Consider the following 26,633-nt stretch of genomic DNA (forward strand, 5'->3'; position numbering starts at 1 on the left):
TTCATATTTTAAATATTCCGTTCTAACCATCATTTAATCAATAAATTTAACCTTAGATTTTGATACTCGAGGTGAAATCCTTATGAGTTTTAAGAGGAAAGTTAGAGAAGAACTCACCTGAAAATTTCAAAACGAAACCGAAGCTTCAAGCCTTGATTGCCTCTTCCAAATCCAATGTCCTCCTTCTCTAATCCGGCCTCCTCTTTGTCGGCCTTCTCCTTTTCTCTCTCTCTCTTATTTTTTTAACATGTAAACTTTTAACCCTAAAGTCTTATGCGTATATTTATACACATTAGAATCCAAATCATATTCCTACTAGGACTTTCAAATAAAATAATAATTCTTAAATAATATATATATATACCTTCCATAATTAATTCATGGGTTAATTAAATCATATAGACCTATATATATCCATAAATATATATCTCTATATATATCTTTCCATAACAATTATTAATTAATTATATTTATATATAATTATACATATTTATAATTAATACAAAAATGATCATTTAAATAATTAAATAATCATGGGCCTTTATTAATTAACCCAATAAGGCTTCATACAAGCCCAATACCACATCTTTTGGTCTAACTTCCCTTAATCCCAAATCCAATTAATTTAAATAAATCAAATAATTAAATAGACACTTAAATAATAAAAACTAAAAACTAATTACACTAAGCACATAAACAAAACAATAAATTACAATCAAGTTACACCATACCGATAAAATTAACACGCCAACAATTCAATCATAACATTCCACAAATCATAACATCACACCAATTCATCAAACATAATCGCGAAATATAGTTTAATACAAATAAGATAATTAAATCATAACACTCAATTAAATAAAACAAATCATTTAAAAACAAAATAAAAGCAATTAATTTCAATTAAATCAAATAAATTAATTAAAAATAAAATAAAATTAATTAATCACAATTAATAAATCTTTTAAAATATCGGGGTATTACAATAAATTCCATCCAAACCAATGTAATGCCACTCAACAGTTCGTTGCCATGACACAACATAAAATTAGGATTTAAATGTTTTAATTAAATCCCTATCCATTTTACTAATAAAAACATAAACAACCATCCGTTATGTCGTTCAACTGTTTTAGTTGACAGGACATGCATCCATGTAGGAGTTAATTGTTTTAGTTAATCCATTCCGTATGTATGAAGGGATAGGACTTAGCTTTTTGATCTAATCCATCCCTGATATGTCACCGTCCCATACTGGTACATATAATGCAAGTGATTCACAAATGATGCAACATTCTATACAGTACATCAAACACATCCATATAATCCAAATAGATAATAAACAGAATCTAAATAGTTCATCATCTATAAACCAGAATTCATCCACGTAACTAACAAGACAAGGTTTAATAGTTCATCAAGTTAATTATCCAGCATCAATCCAAGAAATTGACAGAAAATATATATAATTAATTCCAAGTCAACTTCCAACTAAGTTAACAGAACCTAAGTACCAATTCAGCAGTTTAAGTCCAAACCCTAATCCCAATAATTGCAGTGTAGTGCTTAATATTACAATAATTAAAATCCCAAGCTTAATTCCATGTATCGCAGTACATAATCAATGTTTCCAACGATTTACATCCAAGGTATGCATAGATCAAACATGATATATAATGACCCTAGCATGTAACCAAAAAATAAAATTTATGAATATATATATATATATATATATATATATATATATATATATATATATATATAATCCGTTAATTTGCTAAAATTAAATCAGGCAATTAAACCCCTTCCATCCGTTAACAGCCGGCACCGCTGTATACTTTCCTACTATTAACTCCAAAAGTGCAAAGCCATTAATTTATTTAATGTGGCTCTAGTATAGCCTAATATCATGTTTAGAGTCCATGCTACAATCCGTTAAAATTTTAAAACAAGATTTAACAATTTAGTCTTTTCTATCCGTTAGCAGCGTAGAAAATTCAATAATTTCATACTGTTTGTCCCATTGACTTAGAGGTCAACTTTAATCAATTTAAGGTCTTTATAACATCCAAAATCAACTTCCTAATTCCTCTGTGAAATCCTAGAACCATTTGAACAGTTCCCATGCTCAAACAAGAACAATAGTTCATAAAAAAAAATATATCAAAATGTCAAAATTTGAAATGAGCCAGCTCCAAAATTTTGGAGCAGGCTCAAAGTAGTTTGAGCTGCCTCCAAAAAGAATTTGGAGCCGCCTCCAAAAAGGGGGGAGCCGCCTCCAAACTTCTGGAGCCGGCTCTCTCCTCCTTTGAGCCCACTGTTCCGCTTCCTTCTTCGTTTTGTGTCATCTGCTACATCTCCGGCCACTTCCTACCCTTCTGTTTGTTTTTAAAACTGTGATGACTCTGTGGGCGGGTGCGAGAGACACTGTCAGGCTACCACACTGGCGAGCTACGAGTGCACAGTCCCACATCGCCTGGGTAAAGGAAAGGTGAAGTGCTTATATGTAAGTGTGTCACCTCCAATTGGTATGAGGCATTTTGGGGTGAAGCCCAAGAGCAAAACTGTGCGGGCTCAGGCCCAAAGCGGACAATATCATACCATGTGGTGGAGCGGGTCGTTACAAAAACTCTTCCTAAGAGTCCTAAGTATGTCCAGAATCATCCCACCCCTTAAGTAAGTCAGTTTGTTTTAAATAAAAACCTTAGAACTTCTACCGATTAACCATGCTTAGGAAGAACAAACACTATAACCAAACCATACTTGCATGAACTGTAACAAAGTTAATTTATGCATACAAAATAATTGATTTAACATATAATAAGCATGTAAGGTTCAATTTAATAATCAATTTAGAAACCCTAGAGATTATCTAAGGATGCACAGAACACAGGCCAACAGGAGAGAGAAAGAACAGAACTTGCCTTAACCGTCTCTGAATTTTCCGATGAAATCTCCGATGACCGTTCCACCCCTGTTGCTCTTGGTTTTATCCATGAGCCAACCACTGCTCCTCCTCCTCCTTGGTTCAACCCTAGCCTAAGGCAAAACCCTAGACTTCCTCCCTTTATCTCTCTCTGTAACTCTCTATTACTCTCTCTGTTTTTCTCTCTATCAACACTGTACGTATATAGGGTTCTCAACCCTTTTTGAAGACATATTACAGTATATATATAGGCACTAATCAAAACCCTAAGCCTAATCTTAATCCACCATAGAAAACCTAATTGAGGCCCAGTTTAGTCGGCGTGAGATAGTAAGAGATTAAACCCTATTTTTCATTACAACTAGGAATATTCCATTAATCCAATTAATTCCATTCAAAAACCAATAAAACATTTACACAATTAAAAACTATTTAATTTAATTAAAGAAAATAAAAATACAAAGAAATAATCAAACAAGTCAATTAAATAACAATTTATCAATTAAATCAATTAAAATACAAGTAAAGAAAACAATCTATTTAAATCCACAAAATAAAACAAATAATTAATTTAAAATAAAATCAAACACAAAAACAATTTGACACATAAGCACCTAGCCACAAAATAAAAAAAAAAATTGCACATAGAACAAAATTTAAATTCCAATCTTATCCTTTTGAAAACTAGGGGTATTACAACACTAAAAAGCCCGAATCTTTACCACTAGGGCAACAGGGGCGCGAATACCCCGCTATTCTTAACCCTGCAGTCCCCAGCAATTCAGTGATGAAAGGGCTTGGTTCGGCCATGTCTGATCCACTTTATAATATGAACAAAACGAAAAGGGAATGAGGGAAATAACAAAACCAAAAGGAAAGAAATAAGGGGCAAGTGACAGTGCTGAAGCGGGAGGCGGGTGCGCCAAATTTTTCAACTTATTTCAACTTTCCTTTTTTATATTTTCTTTCTTTTTTTTGTCTTTTTTTTTTTTTTTTTTTTTTTTTTGGGTTTACAGTTGGCACTTAAGTTTACTGTGCCATTTGTTGACCTTTTTTTCTTGTGCCAAGCCAAACACGGCATTAGGCACTAAATTGCTGGGGACTGCAGGGTTAGGAACAGTAGGGGATTCGCGCCCGCGAATCCCCCGAATCCCCTACTGTTCCTAACCCTGCAGTCCCCAGCAGTTTAGTGATGAAAGGCCTTGGTTTGGTCATGTTTGATCCAGTTTATAATATGTACGTGGGCTCTACAAAAATGATGCAAAACACATTATTCCGTTTACAGTCGCCTCCGTTAACTTATATTGTAAATTATTACATAAAAAAAAAAATACTCTAAAAATAAATGCTAACCAATACAAAAGTAGCCCTAAACCAAACTAACCAAACAAAACACGAACCCTAAAAAGAAAAGAAAACGAAAAAGAGACGGCCAAAGAACCCTAAATTCTCTTGGTTTCGAACAAAGAAAGGAAAGTCAAAATTTAGCGGGTTTGTTGGTCGCGATCTTCGCTGGCCTTGGTTTGCTGTGCCGTCAAATTTCTGTGTCGTGATTCTGGGTTTTTCTCTGGCCACGGTTTACTTTGCTTTTGCTTCGCTTCTGGGTTCTTCTTTGGTGTTGCCGAATTTGGTAGGTTGTAGGTTTTTGGATTTGAGTTGATGTTGATTGCATTGGTAGACATTTTGACATTCATCCAAACATCTCTGCAAATACAATTTTAAATAATTTTATTTTATCTACATAAAAATGTTTTAAAATTGTTGTAAGAGACATGCTTACTTTAAGGTTGTTCAAGTCCATTCTAATTACTTTACAACTATCTTATTCAATCTGTTTGCCTTTTGGTTGTTCGTTTCTCTTACAATCTGTTTGCCTTTTGGTTGTTAGTCCCTTTAATTTTAGAGATTTCTGTTATTTGTTCTTCTGTTAATTAAGCTTCAGGCATTTATGCTGAATTTTGAGAATCTATTATATAGGGTTTCACTTTTAATCAATAATACGTGTATATTTACATATAGTTCTTATGTTATTTCTGTATGCATCATTTCCTGTTTAGAATTGGGACAATTGCACTGACCTACTTAAAGCATATCAGAGGAAGAGGAGATGCAATGATAAAAAAAAAAGTGAAAGAAAAAGAGAACTTTGAATGAGCAAGTTTAATCTTGTATTTTAACAAAGATAATGTTTTTTAGTTTAGTACCGGCCGGCTCTAAACCAGAAAGACTTAACAGAGTAATACCTTACTCATGGGTAGTATGGTGATTTTGCAAGCTCTGTTAGCAGAGTTAGGTGATATGTTTTTTATGGAACAATGAGAGACAAATTAGGGTTTGTATTAAAGAAATTAAAAAGAAATAATGAACAAAACGAAAAGGGAAGGAGGGAAATAACAAAACCAAACGGAAAGAAAGAAAGGGAAAGTGATAGTGCTGAAGAGGGGGGCGGGTGCGCCAAAATTTTCAACTTATTTCAACTTTCCTTTTTGGTATGTTCTTTCTTTTTTTTTTTGCTTTTTTTTTTTTTGGTTTACAGTTGGCACGTTAAGTTTATTATGCCGTTTATTGACCTTTTTTCTTGTGCCAAGCCAAACACGGCATTAGGCACTAAACTGCTGGGGACTGCAGGGTTAGGAGCAGTTGGGGATTCGCACCTGGTGACTGCAGGGTTAGGAGCAGTTGGGGATTCGCACCCAACGTGGGTGCCAATCCCCAGCTACTCCTAACCTTGCAGTCCTCAGCAGTTCAGTGATGAAAGGCCTTGGTTTGGCCACGTCTGATCTAGTTTATAATATGTACGTGGTGATAACTGCTTAAATGTTACACATTTCAGCACCTAAGTTAGGGTATTTTAGTCCTTACATCTATCTTACTTTCATATTTTAGTCCTAATTTATGTTTATGTGTATTTCAGGGTAATAAAGTTCAAACGGGTTTAAATCGGTCCATTACCGTAATTTTCGGAGATAAGCAAAAATAATCGAAAAAAGCTTAGAAAATGGCAAAAAGAGGCCGCAGCCCATTATTTGTATAGCGCGCTTATCCTTCAAAAGCGGTCAATTTTACCTTTTTCCGGGCCTTTGATGATGTTCCCAACGATCAAGAAGCAAACCGATTAGCTCGGGGCCAAAATGGAGTTAAACGGGGCTTAAAAGAGATTTCTAGTACTGGGGGATCGATCCCCCACTCTCTGGGGGATCGATTCCCCACTATTGGTAGAAAGGTGAAAAAAAATACCTCTTGGGAATTGATTCCCAAGGCTGGGGGATCGATCCCCAGGCACCTGGTAGCATTACGGGATTTATGTTTTGATGGCTACGGGATTTTGTCTTTTGGGCGTATTTTTGTAACTCATGAGCTTTCATAGAGTTTGTTACTTAAGGAAAAACAAGCTCATCTTTTTAGGGTTCGTTTTTCATTATTTTAATTAGGTGAATATTATTATTTGGATTTATTAGGTTTTATTTTTTCTGTATTGTGTTATTATATACTCTCTGGAAAACGCGAAAGAGGAAAACGAAGAATAGGCTAAGGTTAGGAAGAAAAGCTCAGAGATGATAAATCCAAAGATGGAGATTGTTCTGTCTTCAACTCCATCAACCATGAGTGGCTGATTCTTCAACTTAGGGTTAGATAAACCCTAAGCATGTAAACTAATTCTTAACTCTTGACTTTTGGGGATTAATTTATATAATTTTTGTTATAGCCTTGAGATATATATTAATTCTTTTATTTGATTGTCTATATCAATTTCATATTGTCTTATATGTTTTTGATTGATAATTAATTTTTACACTTGATTTCTTTGTGAATTGAATCATGTGATGGCTATGCATTGTATTAATTTGATGTAATTGTGTTCTGATTTGATGGAATTTGCTTCTACTAGATGGATTGCACTACACAGTTAGTTTAATTATGTTAAGTTCTTGTTGAATTTAGTTAATTTCAGGCTTAATTAGTTTAATTGCACTTTCGTTCTTAGGTAAGTAGACAATCCATGTTTGTGTTTGATTTCCATACTTGTTGCCACAATTTACATTATCCTCTAGATTAATGTGAGTTGAAATTGTTAATTGAATTGATGGACCATGCTTTGAATTGGTGAATTGATTTACACTTAGTTAATTGTCATTAGGTAAATGATTCAAGCTTTAAATTGATGTTTCATACTTTTCATTGCAATTGTTAGCCACATTTAGAATTACATTTAATTTTTTCCCCAATTAGTTGAAAGTTAGTGAGTTAGGGAATGTGCTTAGTGGTGAATCCTACACCCTAAGTCTCTTTCCAATCTTTTAAACTCCATTATTTTATTGCAATCAATTAGCTTAAAATTAGTCTAATTACAAAACCAAACCTTTTTAGCAATCACATAAGCACTAAAGTATAATTCAATTCTGGAAAACCTATAATTGTTTAGATATCTTGGGACGATCCCTGCTCACTTCATACTCCATAGTATAAGTGTTTAGTGGTTTTATAAATTTTAAAATATGGTGCCCACTTGACATTATTTCTAAACCTAAAGTGTTGTGCATTATTTTGTGCACAACTCCTCACTCTCTAAGGTATCAATTTTCTCATGCTCAAGATTACAAGGAATGTCCTCATAATTCAATTTATGCTCTATTGGATTAGTCACTAGCTCACTTGCCTCACCCTCTTCTATTATCACGTTTTGCTCACTTTGATTAGTCATTAATTGACTTGCCTCTTCTTCCTCTTCCTCTTGATGAGAAAGAGTACTTGCAATTTCCTCAACTTGAGCTTCTAGCATCGCTAGCCTTTGAGATTGAGAGTTAATAAGTTGTCTCCTTTTATTAAGTTCATCAATTAGAGCTAACATTTTATTTTCAAATCCGGGAGAGTAAGGTAATAGAGGTGGTTCTTCAAAAAATGGTGGGGGAGGGTAGTAGTCATAAGAGGGATCATAAGAGTGATCAAGTCCATTACATGATGATGATTCATGAAATGCATTGGACTCACTCTCATAAGGATAGATGCAAGGACAAAAATACCCTAATTTAGGTGCTGAAATGCGCAACATTTAAGCACTTATCACGTGGGCTCCATTAAAATGACGCAAAACACATTATTCCGTTAACATTCGCCTCCATTAACTTATATTGTAAATTATTACATAAAAAAAAAAAAACAAATACTCTAACAATAAAAGCTAACCAATACAAAAGTTAGCCCTAAACCAAACAACCCAAAAAAACAAGAACGAGGGCGCGAATCCTCTGTTGTTCCTAACCCTGCAGTCCCCGGCAGTTCAATAATGAAAGGCCTTGGTTTGGCCACGTCTGATTCAGTTTATAATATGTACGTGGGCTCTACTAAAATGATGCAAAACACATTATTCCGTTAACATTCACCTCCGTTAGCTTATATTGTAAATTATTACATAAAAAAAAAAAACAAATACTCTAAAAATAAAAGCTAATCAATACAAAAGTTAGCCCTAAACCAAACCAACCAAACAAAACACGAACCCTAAAAAGAAAAGAAAACAAAAAAGAGGCAGCCAAAGAACCCCAAATTCTCTGGGTTTCGAACAAAGAAAGGAAAGTCAAAATTCAGCGGGTTTGTTGGTCGCGATCTTCGTCGGCCTTGGTTTGCTGTGCCGTCAAATTCCTGCGCCGTGATTTTGGGTTCTTCTCTGGCCACGGTTTACTTCGCTTTTGCTTCGCTTCTGAGTTCTTCTCTGGTGTTGCCGAATTTGGTAGGTTATAGGTTTTTGGATTTGAGTTGGTGTTGATTGTATTGGTAGATATTTTCACATGCATCAAAACATCTCTGCAGATACAATTCTAAATAATTTCATTTTATCTGCATAAAAAAGTTTTGAAATTGTTGTAAGAGACATGCTTACTTTAAGGTTGTTCAAGTCCATTCTAATTACATTACAACTATCTTATTCAATCTGTTTGCCTTTTGGTTGTTAGTCTCTTTTATTTTAGAGATTTCTGTTATTTGTTCTTCTGTTAATTAAACTTCAGGCATTTATGCTGAATTTTGAGAATCTATTATATAGGGTTTCACTTTCAATCAATAATATGTGTATATTTATATATAGTTCTTATGTTATTTCTGTATGCATCATTTCCTGTTTAGAATTAGGACAATTGCACTGACTTCCTCTAAGAATATCAAAGAAAGAGAAGACGCAATGAAAAAAAAAAAAAAAAAAGAAGTAAAAGAAAAAGAGAACTTTGAATGAGCCAGTTCAATCTTGTATTTTAACAAAGAAAATGTTTTTTAGTTTAGTACCGGCCAGCTTTGGACTAGAAAGACCTAATGGAGTAATACCATATTCATGGGTAGTATGGTGATTTTGCAAGCACTGTTAGCAGAGTTAGGTGATATGTTTTTTATGGAATAAGGAGAGACGAATTAGGGTTTGGATTAAAGAAATTAAAAAGAAATAATGAACAAAACGAAAAGGGAAGGAGGGAAATAACAAAACCAAAAGGAAAGAAAGAAAGGGAAAGTGACAGTGCAGAAGCGGGGGGCGGGTGCACCAAATTTTTCAACTTATTTCAACTTTCCCTTTTGGTATTTTCTTTGTTTTTTTTTTTATTTTTTGGTTTACAGTTGGCATGTGAAGTTTACTGTGCCGTTTGTTGTCCTTTTTTTATTATGCTAAGCCTACCACAACATTAGGCACTGAACTGCTGGGGACTGCAGGGTTAGGAACAACAGGGGATTCGCGCCCAACGAATCCTCTGTTGTTCCTAACCCTGCAGTCCTCAGCAATTCAGTGATGAAAGGCCTTGGTTTGGCTACGTCTGATCCAATTTATAATATGTACGTGGGCTCCACTAAAATGATGCAAAACACATTATTCCATTAACATTCGCCTCCGTTAACTTATATTGTAAATTATTACATAAAAAAAAAAAAAAATTCTAAAAATAAAAGCTAACCAATACAAAAGTTAACCATAAACCAAACCAACCAAATAAAACACGAACCCTAAAAAGAAAAGAAAACGAAAAAGAGGCGGCTAAAGAATCCTAAATTCTCTGGGTTTCGAACAAAGAAAGGAAAGTCAAAATTCAGCGGTTTTGTTGGTCGCGATCTTCTCTGGCCTTGGTTTGCTGTGATGTCAAATTCCTGTGCCGTGATTTTGGGTTATTCTCTGGCCACGGTTTGTTTCATTTTTGCTTCGCTTAAGGGTTCTTCTCTTGTGTTGCCGTATTTGGTAGGTTGTAGGTTTTTGGATTTGAGTTGATGCTGATTGCATTGGCAGACATTTTGACATACATCAAAACATCTTTGCAGATACAATTTTAAATAATTTCATTTTATTTGCATAAAAAAGTTTTGAAATTGTTGTAAGGGACATGCTTACTTTAAGATTGTTCAAGTCCATTCTAATTACATTACAACTATCTAATTCAATCTGTTTGCCTTTTGGTTGTTAGTTTCTCTTATAATCTATTTGCCTTTTGGTTGTTAGTCCGTTCTATTTTAGAGATTTCTGTTATTTGTTCTTCTGTTAATTACGCTTCAGGCATTTATGCTGAATTTTTAGAATCTATTATATAGGGTTCACTTTCAATCAATAATATGTGTATATTTATATATAGTTCTTAGGTTATTTCTGTATGCATCATTTCCTGTTTAGAATAGGGACAATTGCACTGACTTCCTCTAAGCATATCAGAGAAAGAGAAGATGCAATGATAAAAAAAAGTGAAAGAAAAAGAGAACTTTGAATGAGCCAGTTCAATCTTGTATTTTAATAATGACAATGTTTTTTAGTTTAGTACCGGTCAGCTCTGGACCAGAAAGACTTAATTGAGTAATACCTTATTCATGGGTAGTATGGTGATTTTGTAAGCTCTGTTAGTAGAGTTAGGTGATATGTTTTTTATGGAACAAGGAGAGACGGATTAGGGTTTGGATTAAAGAAATTAAAAAGAAATAATGAACAAAACGAAAAGGGAATGAGGGAAATAAAGAAACCAAAAGGAAAGAAAGAAATGGAAAGTGACAGTGCTGAAGTGGGGGGCGGGTGCGCCAAATTTTTCAACTTATTTCAACTTTCCTTTTTGGTATTTTCTTTCTTTTTTTATTATTTTTTTTGGTTTACAGTTGGCACGTTAAGTTTACTGTACCGTTTGTTGATCTTTTTTTCTTGTGCCAAGCCAAACACGGGATTAGGCACTGAACTAGCGCGAATCCCCTGCTGTTCCTAACCCTGCAATCCCCAGCAGTTCAGTTATGAAAGGTCTTGGTCTGGCCACTTCTGATCCAGTTTATAATATGTACGTGGGCTCCACTAAAATGATGCAAAACACATTATTCCGTTAGCATTTGCCTCCGTTAACTTATATTATAAATTATTACATAAAAATAAATAAATAAATAAATAAATACTCTAAAAATAAAAGTTAACCAATACAAAAGTTAGCCCTAAACCAAACTAACCAAATAAAACACAAACCCTAAAAAGAAAATAAAACGAAAAGGAGGCGGCCAAAGAACCCTAAATCTCTGGGTTTCGAACAAAGAAAGGAAAGTCAAAATTTAGCGGGTTTGTTGGTCGCGATCTTCGCCAGCCTTGGTTTGCTGTGCCGTCAAATTTTTGCGCCGTGATTCTTGGTTTTTCTATGGCCACGGTTTGCTTCGCTTTTGTTTCGCTTCTGGGTTCTTTTCTGGTGTTGCTAAATTTGGTAGGTTATAGGTTTTTAGAGTTGAGTTGATGTTGACTGCATTGGTAGACATTTTGACATGCATCAAAATATCTCTATATATACAATTTTAAATAATTTCATTTTATCTGCATAAAAAAGTTTTGAAATTGTTGTAAGAGACATGCTTACTTTAAAGTTGTTCAAGTCCATTCTAATTACTTTACAACTATCTAATTCAATCTGTTTGCCTTTTGGTTGTTATTCCCTTCTATTTTAGAGATTTTTGTTATTTGTTCTTCTGTTAATTAAGCTTCAGGCATTTATGCTGTATTTTGAGAATCTATTATATAGGGTTCACTTTCAATCAATAATATGTGTATATTTATATATAGTTCTTATGTTAAGTCTGTATGCATCATTTCTTGTTTAGAATTGGGACAATTGCACTGACCTCCTCTAAGCATATCAGAGAAAAAGAAGATGCAATGATAAAAAAAAAAAAAAAAGTGTAAGAAAAAGAGAACTTTGAATGAGCTAGTTCATTCTTGTATTTTAACAAAGACAATGTTTTTTAGTTTAGTATCGGATGGCTCTGGACCCCAAAGACCTAACGGAGTAATACCTTATTAATGGGTAGTATGGTGATTTTGCAAACTCTGTTAGCAGAGTTAGGTGATATGTTTTTTATGGAACAAGGAGAGACGAATTAGGGTTTGGATTAAAGAAATTAAAAAGAAATAATGAACAAAACGAATTGGGAATAAGAGAAATAGCAAAACCAAAAGGAAAGAAAGAAATGGAAAGTGATAGTGCTGAAGTGGGGGGCGGGTGCGACAAAATTTTCAACTTATTTCAACTTTCCTTTTTTTGTTTTTTTTTTTTTTGGTTTACAGTTAGACGTTAAGTTTACTGTGCCATTTGTTGATCTTTTTTTCTTGTGCCAAGCCAAACACGGGATTAGGCACTGAACTGCAGGGGACTGCAGGGTTAGGAACAGTAGGGGATTCGCAACGGCGCGAATCCCCTGTTGTTCCTAACCCTGCAATCCCCAGCAGTTCAGTGATGAAAGGCCTTGGTTTGGCCACGTCTGATCCAGTTTATAATATGTACGTGGGCTCCACTAAAATGATGCAAAACACATTATTCCGTTAACATTCGCCTCCGTTAACTTATATTGTAAATTATTACATCAAAAAAAAAAAAACAAATACTCTAAAAATAAAAAGCTAACTAATACAAAAGTTAGCCCTAAACCAAACTAACCAAATAAAACACAAACCTTAAAAAGAAAAGAAAACGAAAAGGAGGCGGCCAAAGAACCCTAAATTCTCTGGGTTTCGAACAAAGAAAGGAAAGTCAAAATTCAGCAGGTTTGTTGGTCGCGATCTTCGCCAGCCTTGGTTTGCTGTGCCGTCAAATTCCTGCGCCGTGATTTTGGGTTTTTCTCTGGCCACGGTTTGCTTCGCTTTTGTTTCGCTTCTGGGTTCTTTTCTGGTGTTGCCAAATTTAGTAGGTTGTAGGTTTTTAGAGTTGATTTGATGTTGATTGCATTGGTAAACATTTTGACATGCATCAAAATATCTTTGCAGATACAATTTTAAATAATTCCATTTTATCTGCATAAAAAAAGTTTTGAAATTGTTGTAAGAGACATGCTTACTTCAAGGTTGTTCAAGTCCATTCCAATTACTTTACAACTATCTAATTCAATCTGTTTGCCTTTTGGTTGTTAGTTTCTCTCACAATTTGTTTACCTTTTGGTTGTTAGTCCCTTCTATTTTAGAGATTTCTGTTATTTGCTCTTCTGTTAATTAAGCTTCAGGCATTTATGCTGAATTTTTAGAATCTATTATATAGGGTTCACTTTTAATCAATAATATGTGTATATTTATATATAGTTCTTATGTTATTTCTGTATGCATCATTTCCTGTTTTGAATTGGGACAATTGCACTGACCTCCTCTAAGCATATCAGAGAAAGAAAAGATGCAATGATAAAAAAAAAAAAAAGTGAAAGAAAAAGAGAACTTTGAATGAGCCAGGTCAATCTTGTATTTTAACAAAGACAATATTTTTTAGTTTAGTGCCGGCTGGCTCTGGACCCCAAAGACCTAACGGAGTAATACCTTATTCATGGGTAGTATGGTGATTTTGCAAGCTCTGTTAGCAAAGTTAGGTGATATGTTTTTTATGGAACAAGGAGATACGAATTAGGGTTTGGATTAAAGAAATTAAAAAGAAATAATGAACAAAACGAAAAGGGAAGAGGAAAATAACAAAACCAAAAGGAAAGAAAGAAAGGGAAAGTGACAGTGCTGAAGTGGGGGGTGGGTGTGCCAAAATTTTCAACTTATTTCAACTTTCCTTTTTGGTATTTATTTTTTTTTTTTGTTTTTTTTTTTTTGGTTTACAGTTGGCACGTTAAGTTTACTGTACCGTTTGTTGACCTTTTTTTTCTTGTGCCAAGCCAAACACGGGATTAGGCTCTGAACTGCAGGGTTAGGAACAGCAGGGGATTCGCGCCCAATGGGGGCGCGACGTTGGGCGCGAATCCCCTGCTGTTCCTAACCCTGCAATCCCCAGCAGTTTAGTGATGAAAGGCCTTGGTTTGGCCACGTATGATCCAGTTTATAATATATATGTGGGCTCCACTAAAATGATGGAAAACACATTATTCTGTTAACATTCACCTCCATTAACTTATATTGTAAATTATTACATTAAAAAAAAAAAAAAAACAAATACTCTAAAAGTAAAAGCTAACCAAATAAAACACAAACCTTAAAAAGAAAAGAAAACGAAAACGAAGTGGCCAAAGAACCCTAAATTCTCTGGGTTTCGAACAAAGAAAGGAAAGTCAAAATTCAGCAGGTTTGTTGGTTGCGATCTTCACCAGCCTTGGTTTGCTGTGCCGTCAAATTCCTGCACCGTGATTCTGGGTTTTTCTCTGGCCACAATTTGCTTCGCTTTTGTTTCGCTTCTTGGTTCTTTTCTGGTGTTGCCGAATTTGGTAGGTTGTAGGTTTTTAGAGTTGAGTTGATGTTGACTGCATTGGTAAACATTTTGACATGCATCAAAATATCTATGCATATACAATTTTAAATAATTTCATTTTATCTGCATAAAAAAGTTTTGAAATTGTTGTAAGAGACATGCTTACTTTAAGGTTGTTCAAATCTATTCTAATTACTTTACAACTATCTAATTCAATTTGTTTGCCTTTTGGTTGTTAGTTTCTCTTACAATCTGTTTGCCTTTTGGTTGTTAGTCCCTTCTATTTTAGAGATTTTTGTTATTTGTTCTTCTGTTAATTAAACTTCAGGCATTTATGTTGAATTTTGAGAATCTATTATATAGGGTTCACTTTCAATCAATAATATGTGTATTTTTATATATAGTTCTTATGTTATTTCTGTATGCATCATTTCCTGTTAAGAATTGGGACAATTGCACTGACCTCCTCTAAGCATATCAGAGAAAGAGAAGATACAATGATAAAAAAAAAAAAAAAAAGTGAAAGAAAAAGAGAACTTTGAATGAACCAGTTCAATCTTGTATTTTAACAAAGACAATATTTTTTAGTTTCGAACCGGCCGGCTCAGGACCAGAAAGACCTAACGGAGTAATACCTTATTCATGGTAGTATGGTGATTTTGCAAGCTCTGTTAGCCGAGTTAAGTGATATGTTTTTTATGGAACAAGGAGAGACGAATTAGGGTTTGGATTAAAAAAATTAAAAAGAAATAATGAACAAAACGAAAAGGGAAGGTGGGAAAAAATAAAACCAAAAGGAAAGAAAGAAAGGGAAAGTGACCGTGCTAAAGCGGGAGGCGTGTGCGCCAAATTTTTCAACTTATTTCAACTTTCCTTTTTGGTATTTTCTTTCTTTTTTTATGTTTTTTTTTTTTTTGGTTTACAGTTGGCACGTTAAGTTTACTGTGCCATTTGTTCACCTTTTTTTCTTGTGCCAAGGCCTTGGTTTGTCCACGTCTGATCCAGTTTATAATATGTACCTGGGCTCCACTAAAATGATGCAAAATACATTATTCCGTTAACATTTGCCTCCGTTAACTTATATTGTAAATTATTACATAAAAAAATAAAATAAATAAATACTCTAAAAATAAAAGCTAACCAATACAAAAGTTAGCCCTAAACCAAACCAACCAAACAAAACATGAACCCTAAAAAGAAAAGAAAACGAAAAAGAGGCAGCCAAAGAAAGGAAAGTCAAAATTCAGCGGGTTTGTTGATCGCGATCTTCGCCGGCCTTGGTTTGCTGTGTCGTCAAATTCCTGCGCCGTGATTCTTGGTTCTTCTCTGGCCACGGTTTGCTTCGCTTTTGCTTCGCTTCTGGGTTCTTCTCTGGTGTTGCCGAATTTGGTAGGTTGTAGGTTTTTGGATTTGAGTTGATGTTGATTGCATTGGTAGACATTTTGACATACATCAAAACACCTTTGCAGATACAATTTTAAATAATTTCACTTTATCTGCATAAAAAAGTTTTGAAATTGTTGTAAGAGACATGCTTACTTTAAGGTTGTTCAAGTCCATTTTAATTACTTTACAACTATCTTATTCAATCTATTTGCCTTTTGGTTGTTAGTTTCTCTTACAATCTGTTTGCCTTTTGGGTTTTAGTCCATTATATTGTAGAGATTTCTGTTATTTGTTCTTCTGTTAATTAAGCTTTAGGCATTTATGCTGAATTTTGAGAATCTATTATATAGGGTTTCACTTTCAATCAATAATATGTGTATATTTATATATAGTTCTTATGTTATTTATGTATGCATCATTTCCTGTTTAGAATTGGGACAATTGCACTGAACTCCTCTAAGCATATCAGAGAAAGATAAGATGCAATGATAAAAAAAAAAAAAAAGTTAAAGAAAAAGAGAACTTTGAATGAGCCAGTTCAATCTTGTATTTTAACAAAGACAATGTTTTTTAGTTTAGTACCGACCGGCTCTGGACCAAAAAGACCTAACGGAGTAATATCTTATTCATGGGTAGTATGGTGATTTTGCAAGCTCGGTTAGCAGAAGGAGAGACAAACTAGGGTTTGGATTAAAGAAATTAAAAATAAATAATGAACCAAATGAAAAGGGAAGGAGGGAAATAACAAAATGAAAAGGGAAGGAGGGAAAGGAAAGTGACAGTGTTAAAGCAAGGCGGGTGCGCCAAATTTTTCAACTTATTTTAACTTTCCTTTTTAGTATTTTTTATTTTATTTTTTTTGATTTACAATTGGCAAGTTTATTGTACCGTTTGACTTTTTTTTTTGTATGAAGCTAAACACGACATTAAGCACTAAACTGTTGGGACTGCAGGGTTAGGAACAGTAGGGATTCGCGCCCAGCACGGGCATTTGGAATTTCGGACCCAATAAGTTCGGCTAACAAAGTAGTGTACTTTACTATTATCTGGTAAGAGCTTAAAATTAAAACCCTTCGTTTCGATGGAAGCGGGAAGTCTTCTCTGCCCAATTCCGTTGAAACCAAAACCCCATCATCTTCATCTTCATGTTCGTCCTCGTCCCTTCTCTTTCCCGCGCTTTATTAGGGCTTCTTCCAACTTAGAGGTATATATTATATACCCTATCTCTGTATCTATCTATTTATCTATATATATATATATAGTTTTCTCTCTCATTTAGCTCCCTTCGATGAATGAAAGGGAGGTTACAGAGGACCAAAGCCGAAGAGGGATTGGGTCGCCGATTGGGTCTCCAAGAACGACGACGCCGTTCGGAGCTTGCCCATCTACGTCGGAGGCTTCTCTCTCCTCGCCGTTCTCTTCAATCGCACCGTTTCGGGCATAGCTCTCGTTTCCGATGCCAGCAGGTAAAATATATCCTTACCTTCCTATCATCAATCACCGTTATTATTTCCCTCAATTTTGCTAGCAAGACGGTCACTTGTTGTGACTGAACTTGGCGTTTATTCAACATTTTAGGTTATCTTGCTTTGCTGTGTACCAATTGACTTGTTGCGAGTACTTAGGTTTTAATCTTCAGCTATTTCGACATCTAGAATTGGTTAAAGGGAATGTGTTGCATATGTCAATGTTAATGCAAATGTGTGTTGAGTAAAAATGTATGAGAATACTTTCTTTTTGGAGTTATGGTTTTGATGGAAATAAGCATTTCCTATGTTTGGTAGGATCGAATCGGTGACTTGGATTTGGAATTGGAAGAAATTTAGTTAAAACTTGTAACTAAATTTCCTCCAATCCCAAATCCAAAGCACTGATTCAGTACTCCCAAACACAACAATAGGGTTTTTAAAGTTGGTGCATTGGTAAGCCTTTTCTGATTGGAGAAAATTTACTTCCAAGTTTTAACTAAATTTCCTTCAATCCCAAATCAAAAGCTTCAATTCAGTTCTCCCAAACACCACAAAAGGGTTTTTAAAGTTGGTGCATTGGCAAGCTTCTTCTTTTGTATATTGCGAATATTGAAGCTCCTGATTGGTCAATGCACCTGACTTTCATTGGAGTAATTTATTTTTGTGTGTGCCTGAGCACATGTTGTGAGGGCATGTACTTTGTGTTACAGATATAGTCTTTGTATGTTTTGCAATATCAGTTGGTGGTAATCAAATTGCGCTTGGGGAGTGGGAAAGCAAATGTTTTGGGAGAAAAAAAAGAGTTGAAAAATGAGAGAGAATAAGTTGGTGACTTCAATGGACTCAAATGCGATGTCAAAGGTTGTATTTTAAGTCTCCCTAGAGAAGATACAAGGATTTAAAATGCAACTTTAACAACCTGCCGTATGAAAATGGCATTGACTGAGAATATTTATAGAACTTCAGAGGTGGAGTGAATCACACACGAAGCGTATGTTGAAGTCAACAGAAGAGTGACTGCAAGTTTGTTTTCCTTGGCAAGAAAACACACCCATTTGCCCCTAAGGGGACTTGAACCTCACCTCTCAGTTTGGGAGGTAGAGGAGATACCACTAGGCTAAGACCTTGGTGGTAGTGACTACAAGTTAAGATAACAATAAAATTCTATTGATGGAAAGAAAAGAAAGTGAGAAAAAATAAATGAGTTCTTTAGTGCAGAAAAATGTGTCACATAGTGTATTAATAGGGATGTAGGCCATCACCATCTAAGGTAGTTTGTTTTGAAAATTAATGTGATCCCAAAATAAATTGCTTCTTAGGTCTTGTTTGTTCCAAAAAGTTTGAGCACTGCACTCTCCATCAGGAGAGGTCTAGTTAATTATATCAGGCCTGCTTGGATCAGGTATCATGGAACTAGGGATGCCCTTTTAAGCTGATCAGATCAATAGAATTGGCATCTGGCCAATGCCATTGACCTTTATCAATGGTAGCTGCAATTTTTGCTTCTCTATTCAAACCATGATCACAAATGACTCCTATCACTTTAAGAAAGAGCAATAGGTGGCCAAAAGTCTAACCAAACTTAGGTGAGACAACCATGGCCGGTTGTATGCTTGATCTGTGATCTGAAGTCTGAACTCTCTATCTTTGGGATTTTTCTCCAAGCCCAAGATCAGGTCCCTAAGGTCTTTAAATTCCTAAACATCTTTTTCCTTTTATAAGAGAGGATTTAACCTAGGAAACCTATATGGATTGATTACTTTTGCAGTCTATGACTCTATCATGCTTTATATCAATTTTCTCGATGAGCTACTTAGTTATCTTGAGAAGTTAAAATTGCCATTAATTTGCTTTATTCACTCATGCTTACATTCATATGTAACCTTTTTATCTAGCAGTTCACAGTCTAGAGCAGATTTGCTGACACTTGGTTTGGCTGTCACCAATATACTAGCCGGTCTTGTGTGGCTATCAATCCGACCAAAATCTATATCGGTGGTGAGGGCTCCATTTTTTAAAATCAAATCCATCTCTCTCTCACACACACACATGCCTGCGCAATTGATTTAGTAGATTTATTCTCCATCACTTCAGTTTCAGAGAACATTTTATTTCATTTGTAATCTTGATTTCAGGTAAGTCCTCAAGGTGTGGAATGTCAAAGGATAAATTCTCACCTTCCTGATGTTGTTGTATCTGAGTTGCAGTGGTACTCCTTATATAACTTGCCTATAGTACTTCGGGGATTTTTTTTTTTATCTATTAATCTGCTTCATTCGTCTTATTTGAGCAGTGGTCAATTGTGTGTTTATTAGTTGTAGAGAAGTTTCCCATAATAATATTAATGCTTTTCTATATTAAATTAGAAATATTGCTTCTCAACTAAACTATACAAAGTTGGCATAGTTTTGAATTATGAGGTACAATAAGTTTTCTACCTTAGAAGGCCAAGTACGTTGGATTGCCAACTTTATGGTTGAACTTTTTGTTGGTATTTTTCCTTACTCTTGTTCTTTAGTTTCTGCCTAGGATTTTGGCCAATTTTTATTTTCATAATGGAATAAGATTAAAGTATAAATACGGCTGAACTTATATCTAAAGTTCCCATTTTCACCTTAAAAGTTTTCAGCTGTATTTATTTGCAGTCCAATTATGTGTTCTCTGAAATATGTACCAATTGTAACCAGCTGTTGATTAACAAGTTCAGTAGCTATTAGTTTTGGTGGTCTGGCTAGGCTGCTTTCTGAAAGATTTTCTTTCCTATATCAGGTTATGGGAATCTCTGTCCGACGTGACATGCTGCAGGTCTCTAGTTGTTGTCTATGATAGCAAATGTATCCTCCAGATTGGGTTTGCTGCTGCATCTTCTGCCAATGAAGGTGAAGCAGAAGCTATAGATGCCAATAAATTGATGCAAGGATCACTCTACCAAGGTGTTATTAAATCTGGATCACGTAAGTCATATGCAATTAATTGAGTATAATTTGTCAGATTTTGCAGATGGTTTTTACAAGATGCTCACTGAAGAGAGAATCTTTGCAAGCTGACAATCTATTCCTATTTACTTTTTCCAGAAAGCTACTTGGCCAATCTCTCTCTTTATCCTGGGAAATCTGAGCTGCCATTTTTGCCTTCAAATACACAGGTACTCGCCCATTGTTTTTCTCAGATGAGTTTAGTTGAAATGCTTTGCTCATTGGTTAATATACTTGGTTCGTAATAGGAGTAGAAATCAAATCTTACATGTCATTTTCAACTTCATATGAAAATAATCTTCATTTAAGGGAGTTTAATCAAGAATAGAAAACTTAATTTTTCACATACTTATTGATGATAATTAGACAAATTTTTTTATTTTATTTTTCAAAAAAGATATATATTAAAGGCATCAATTTAGACTAAAAAAATGTCAAGTTTGTTCTATTGTGATCGTGTGATTCATGACCTTTTTCTTTTCCCGATTAGGAGGTTTAAAATAACTTAAAGCAACTTTTATTATTAATCTATTATTATTAGATTCTGGAAAAAGTTGAGCAGTTCACTTTCAATGATCTTAAATTCATAAAGTGTGAGTTGTAGGTTCTTCAAATCGGATACTCTCAAGAAGCCTTAATTAGTTAATGACTTGGGGTCAGTGACAGGACTCACTGAAACTCTTTCCACTTATTCTGGATTGTTTTTGCTATTGCTGGAAATACGAAATTTTATTTCAGCTGATCCAATGCAATACAATCGACCTTTTTTTTTGAATTTGAACGAAATACCACTTGAGGTAAAATTTCCCTGGCTAAGTATTGATGTAAATGATGCTTTCTGAATTTCATGATGTTGCTGTGGGACTTTGTTGAATTATCTATTCACGTTTGTGACACAATTTTTGTGAGGTTCTGTGATTAGTTTTTCCAATGGAAATTGGGGAAGTAGACTTCCTCCATTCCAAGGGAGGAGGGAAAATGTAGTTGGATTTGGTGTGCTACCTTCGCCATTAATACATCATTTCCTATAATTAGGACATTTATTTTAGGGTTACTGCTATCCATGGGGTGTTCTGATATATATGATATTTATTTGTGTGAACTTTGAGAACTCTTGTTAACCATAGCACTGACCACTAACTTGTGTTTGGATGTTTATATAAATGTATCCATTCCAGTGTATTTTACATGGAGTTTGAAAGTGGCCTCACTTTTCCCTACAATATTGTTGAAACTAAGATGGAAAGTTTTGCTTTTATGTGAAGTTTGAAATTTCCCGTTCCAGAGCACATAATTCATGAAATATATAATTGTAGGCCTACATATCAGTATTGTTTCTTTGATAAATGATTTCTATTATATCGTGCATTTGTAATTCTCACTTTTGTTGCCTGTGGGTGTAAATATTCTGATAAATGCATGGAAATTCAAGCTTAATCAACGGATTGCTTACAGAAATTTTAATTCTTTAGGCAGTCATCTTGCAACCACTTGGAGACAAAGGAATTGCAATAATTGGAGGTGACACAATTAGGGGCTTCACATCTTCAGACCAGGTGCCTTCTTAGATTTCAAAATGAGAGCCATGTGCTCCAGTTAATTTAGATCATTCTGATGCCCTAAATATTTAGTTAAAATCAAATTGACTAGATTCTTCAAGCTTACTTTCTTTGTCTGTCATCAACTAACAGTTATTTTCTCAAAAATCTACATTTATTGGTTCAAGAATTTTTCTTTACTTACGAGCAGTTGGTTAACCATAAGACAATCAATCAAGTTCATGTTTAGTTCAGATGTTCTTTTTGGCCTTTTTAATTTTATGACCCTTATCTTTTTAATTCCATTTTTCTTTCATTTGCAGGCATGGATTACATTAATAGGAGAGAAGTTGGATGCTACACTTACAAAGTTCGTGGATAGCCTGCAACTGGCAATGCAAGATAGAGGTTGACATTAGTTGAACTTCGAAATGTATTGCTTATGTCGGCATACTGTTCCTCAAAGTATTTTAAGGTACTTTATTTTTTTATTTTCATTTGCTCTCTCCCCGTCTCTCTGTCAAATCATTACTGTCAGCATTTGTAATTGATGTCAATGCTTGTACTTCATAGAAAACACAATTAATACTGTAGTCAAGATTTTGAGTAGAATTGTTCCGATATTGAACCAAAGTTCACATAAATAACATATACTGTCGATAAGAAGATGTTTGTAGCCCTGTAGTTTAGAGAGAGAATATTAAACAGTAAGTTTGAATTGTCTCTATTTGGGGTGACACGCAAATTTTGCTCCATCAATTTACAGATGAAATTAAATTGAATTTATTTCAATCTTTCTTGCCCTATTTAAGAAACCTTCAATGTGCAATAAGTCATCTCATCTGGAATGACTGCTATATTTCACCAGTAAGAAATGATATTTTAATTCTTGCGACCATATCCCAAATATATATGGGGTCACCTGCATGAATCCCTTTCCATAACCTTGTACTTGGAGTATGGGATTTTAAATTTGATATGTTTTGCCTTTCAACTCCTGCACTTGGTCCAAAATATTTGGGTTCTCCATCAGGAAAAGGGAGAACCATTCAATTGGCATCCCAAGTCCCCAATATATATGGGGTCACCTGCATGTCTGCACGGGATGCTATAAGCGGAAATTGGCTAGAACCCCGCATAAAGCTTTGAATTACATCAAGGGAAGCAATCTTTTATCTTTCATCTAGTGTTCTCTTTCTTAGATGTTCTTTAATTGCAATTTGGAACTGTCATTGATGTAAATTTATTTTATATGTTTGATCTTCCATTTTTTTTCTTCCTGATTTAATATTATATTCTTGGATTATTATCCTTGTTTATTCTGTGCATTCAAGAATACAGCTAAAGCTTGTTCTTTTTCTTTTTTTGGTTCCGTCACTTTTAGATCCGTCTGGTGGTATGCAGATAACTGAGAGCAAAGAATTTCAATATCACATCCAGTTCCAGGCATTTTTGCTGCAAGTCTGTAACAGTTGATCTTAGATTTTGTTCTTGAACCTTGACTGTAAATTGTTACATTCATGTTTTCCCTTTTTCTTTTTTTTTTTCGGTTTGATTTTATGAGGTATATTAGGGCAATTGGCTACCTACACCAGAATTTTTAAATGATAATTCAGAATTCTGTACAAATTTCGTACTGACATGGAAATTGTTGGTTTTAAGTGTAATTCATCCACAACCAAGCCACTTAGAAGTTGATTTTGATGGTACAGTTTTGCATAATGGATTGGATCTGACTTCTCATAATGATTCCACACATTGTTTCAGCACTTTGAATAGGTTGTTAAATTTCTTGTTTTGTCTACCAGTTTGTTATTTTCCTAAATAAGGTATTTTGTTATATAGGTCATTCCGATCCATTTACACGGGTCAAGCATTTGTGACGAGAATACGACCCGTATAACTAAAGTCATCTTCTTTACAACTTTGAAGTTTGAACATAACAAGAACCGAAAAAAAAACAATAAATGAATCAGTAAGCATAAAAAAAGAAAACATGGTATCACAAAATTACAAGTATCTAAGATCCCTATAACTCAGCTTATGGCTTGTTCTTCGTGTTACATGTCTGCAAAAGCTGGAAAAAAAAAATCAGAAACAAAATAGTGAAACAATCAAAGAAAGAATGGCTTTAGTGTGATTCATTTGTTATACATTGGGTGAGGGTAGCTTCAAGCACCCACAAAGTTTGATTTGTTACTGAAGAAAAGACCTCTCCCAGGGCAGCAAACCAGTTCCAGGATCAGCCAAATTGGCCAACACGAAGTCCCTCAAGCCGGTGTCCCAGACCTCGCAGAACTGTAGGTGCCAATTGGGTGGTTCAATGGCCTCCGTCCCCAATCCAGGCGCCCTATCTCTCGAACCCTCATTTTGATTCTCTTGCCAGTCAGCGACGTAGGTAGCTACCCTTCTGAAGAACTTTGCCCTAAAAGCCTCCCACACTTGGTACTTGTAGTGGTTCAACACTGCTGTGCCCTGTGGCAAATTCAAGTACTTGAATCCCTTCCTCAGGTGAAAATGGTGCACCACATTGAGTAGGGTAACGTCGAGTGCCTCTGGCCGGACGATGGATTTGTGCCTTTCCGGGCTCTGGAGCCGGCAAGTGTACCCCACTGTGACTCCCTGTGGAGGAGGGGAGCTCAGCCCGGAAGGCCCAAAGCTGTGGCAAGCTGTTCTGATCTCTGCAATGGTTGATGATGAGAAGTTTTCAACCAGGGACCGGAGTGAATTCTGTCCCGGAAATCCCAGTTTCTTGAATTTTTGGCGACGGGGAGTTGGGAATGGGAAGTAGAAGAATTCATCAACATCCATGAACCCAACCCAATTGCATTCATCTCTTGCTCTGAGAGCACAATGCGAGAAACCGGCTTCTTGAGTCTTGATCCATGGCCAGACATGCCTGGTGACATTGTAATCCTCTAGCTCAAGCTCTTCAATCACCTCCTTGATATTATCATCACTGTTGTTGTCGTAGATGAACCACCTCTCAACCCCAAGCCAAGCATGGTAGGTTATCCATTCGCGAAGCGAAGAAGCTTGGTTCCACACCATTGTACACACACACAGCTCATATTTCCCCCCTTTACTCTTCTTCTCTTCTCCCTCGGACTTGAAACTCGAAATCCTAGCCACAGAGGGCACAAGAACATGGTCATGAGCTCCGGCATGGACATGGGGGGTCACTCCAATGGTCACCCGGATCCCCCGAGCCTTGCTAGGGTTCTTCTGAATGCTCCGTGGCAACAAGCACCTCACCACCTCCTGAGCTGCCGTAATCGCCTCCGTGGTGAGCACCAATCTTCCATCTCTCTCCCAATTCCCCAATCCAAAATGGCAACTGAATTGGGCAGCATCGGATGCCCTATCTGGCCTAAGATTCAATCCCTTCACAAACACCACCACAGAGTCCCTATCCAAACTCGCAGCATACACCAAATTCTCCCAAGAATAAACCCTCTGATTACTACTCCTCAACCGTCCATCACCGCCACCGCGACCACCGCCGTCCAAATCCACCAAATCCCCCTTTCGCCACCGCAGACTAATCGCGCCGGAATAATTCGCCGGCGGAAGTGGACACCGCACAATCGATCTGAGACCGTCGTACTCATCCACTGACAACACATCCCTAACAATCTCATCATTATCAACAACACCACTACTATCACTACCAGTATAATTATTGTTGAATGAAATTGAAGTTGCAGTTTCGCAGTAAACACATTCCAATTCCTGACTCTTGTTGTTAATCAATCCATTCCGATTCGACACCATCAACAACACGTGATCAGGAAACATGACTCCATCATCTACTCTGTAATTCGATGACGACGACATACTACTACTAGAACTACCATCACTATCATGATAATCTTGAATTGAATTGCTTGATGAGGACCTGAGTGATAGGCTCGAAACTACCAACACGGGTTTGAACGCCGACGAAGAGATGATCGGAATTCGATCCGATAAGAAGTAAAGAAAAGAGACAAAGCCTAAGCACAAGATGAGAGATCTTACTGAGAAGTAGTGTCGAGCAGAGTAGAGAGCTCTGCGTTTTCGCTTGCGTCGTTGCTCTGAATCCATTGTTATTTTGGGGACGCTGGTTCGTTGAACTGTCTCTCTCTCTCTCCCTTTCTGATGCGTAGATCTGGAGATTTTGCCGACAGTGGTTTCTACTCTTCAGGCTTCTTTTAGGTTCTTCTGGTAATCCAGTTTGTGTCGGAGTGAGAGAGAGAGAGAGAGAGAGAGAATTTTAGAGAGAGAAAGTGTAACAAATACACATATATGTGTATATCTCTATACAGAGAGAGAAGGAGACGCGTTTGTCCATTGTTGTGCTGTATTGGGCTGTTTTTATTAGATGGCTCAATCAATCCACTTCTTCCATTTGTTGCAGTGAGGAATAATTTTTCTTCCCATTACATGGAGTGAATATATATATATATATATATATATATATATATATAGTGGGAAGAAAATCCCCACTTGTAAACAGTATTACATCTTGTTTTGTTTAGTTTGAAATATTTAATACATTTTTCAATTTTTTCATAAGATACATTTTGAATCAGACAAAACATGTCATGTTGTTCAACCAGAGATTCAGGTTCATATATGGTAACTTTTTATTAAAAAAAATTGTATTAAATTATTTATTTAACTTTTTATATATTTTAAAAAAAAATTCCCGT

General features: G+C 35.5%; 2 protein-coding genes across 3 annotated transcripts; one reads left to right on the top strand and one right to left on the bottom strand.

The window, feature by feature from the left end:
• Positions 1 to 16,989: 16,989 nt before the first annotated feature.
• Positions 16,990 to 23,581, top strand: LOC132302967 (protein COFACTOR ASSEMBLY OF COMPLEX C SUBUNIT B CCB4, chloroplastic). 2 transcript variants are annotated; one of them, XR_009481016.1, is made up of 9 exons: positions 16,990 to 17,161; positions 17,257 to 17,423; positions 19,325 to 19,424; positions 19,562 to 19,635; positions 20,196 to 20,380; positions 20,501 to 20,571; positions 21,874 to 21,957; positions 22,263 to 22,414; positions 23,324 to 23,581. XR_009481016.1 is itself a non-coding variant. In XM_059799982.1 (8 exons), exons 1-8 carry the CDS (start codon positions 17,039 to 17,041, stop codon positions 22,350 to 22,352), a joined length of 894 nt encoding a protein of 297 aa, XP_059655965.1. In that variant the 5' UTR covers positions 16,990 to 17,038; the 3' UTR covers positions 22,353 to 22,731. The 2 variants fall into 2 exon arrangements, 1 of the variants encoding a protein (XP_059655965.1); XM_059799982.1 differs by lacking the exon at positions 23,324 to 23,581 and having other exon boundaries at positions 22,263 to 22,731.
• A 314-nt stretch (positions 23,582 to 23,895) lies between these two features.
• LOC132302966 (glycosyltransferase family 92 protein RCOM_0530710) lies at positions 23,896 to 26,346 on the bottom strand. The gene has a single exon (XM_059799981.1). It carries the CDS (start codon positions 26,023 to 26,025, stop codon positions 24,136 to 24,138), a length of 1,890 nt encoding a protein of 629 aa, XP_059655964.1. The 5' UTR covers positions 26,026 to 26,346; the 3' UTR covers positions 23,896 to 24,135.
• Between the last annotated feature and the right edge of the window lie 287 nt (positions 26,347 to 26,633).

Source organism: Cornus florida, unplaced genomic scaffold (assembly GCF_030987335.1).
Source record: "Cornus florida cultivar Cherokee Brave unplaced genomic scaffold, ASM3098733v1 CherokeeBrave_3.0.0_Hap2_Chr04, whole genome shotgun sequence".
NCBI classification, from domain to species: domain Eukaryota; kingdom Viridiplantae; phylum Streptophyta; class Magnoliopsida; order Cornales; family Cornaceae; genus Cornus; species Cornus florida.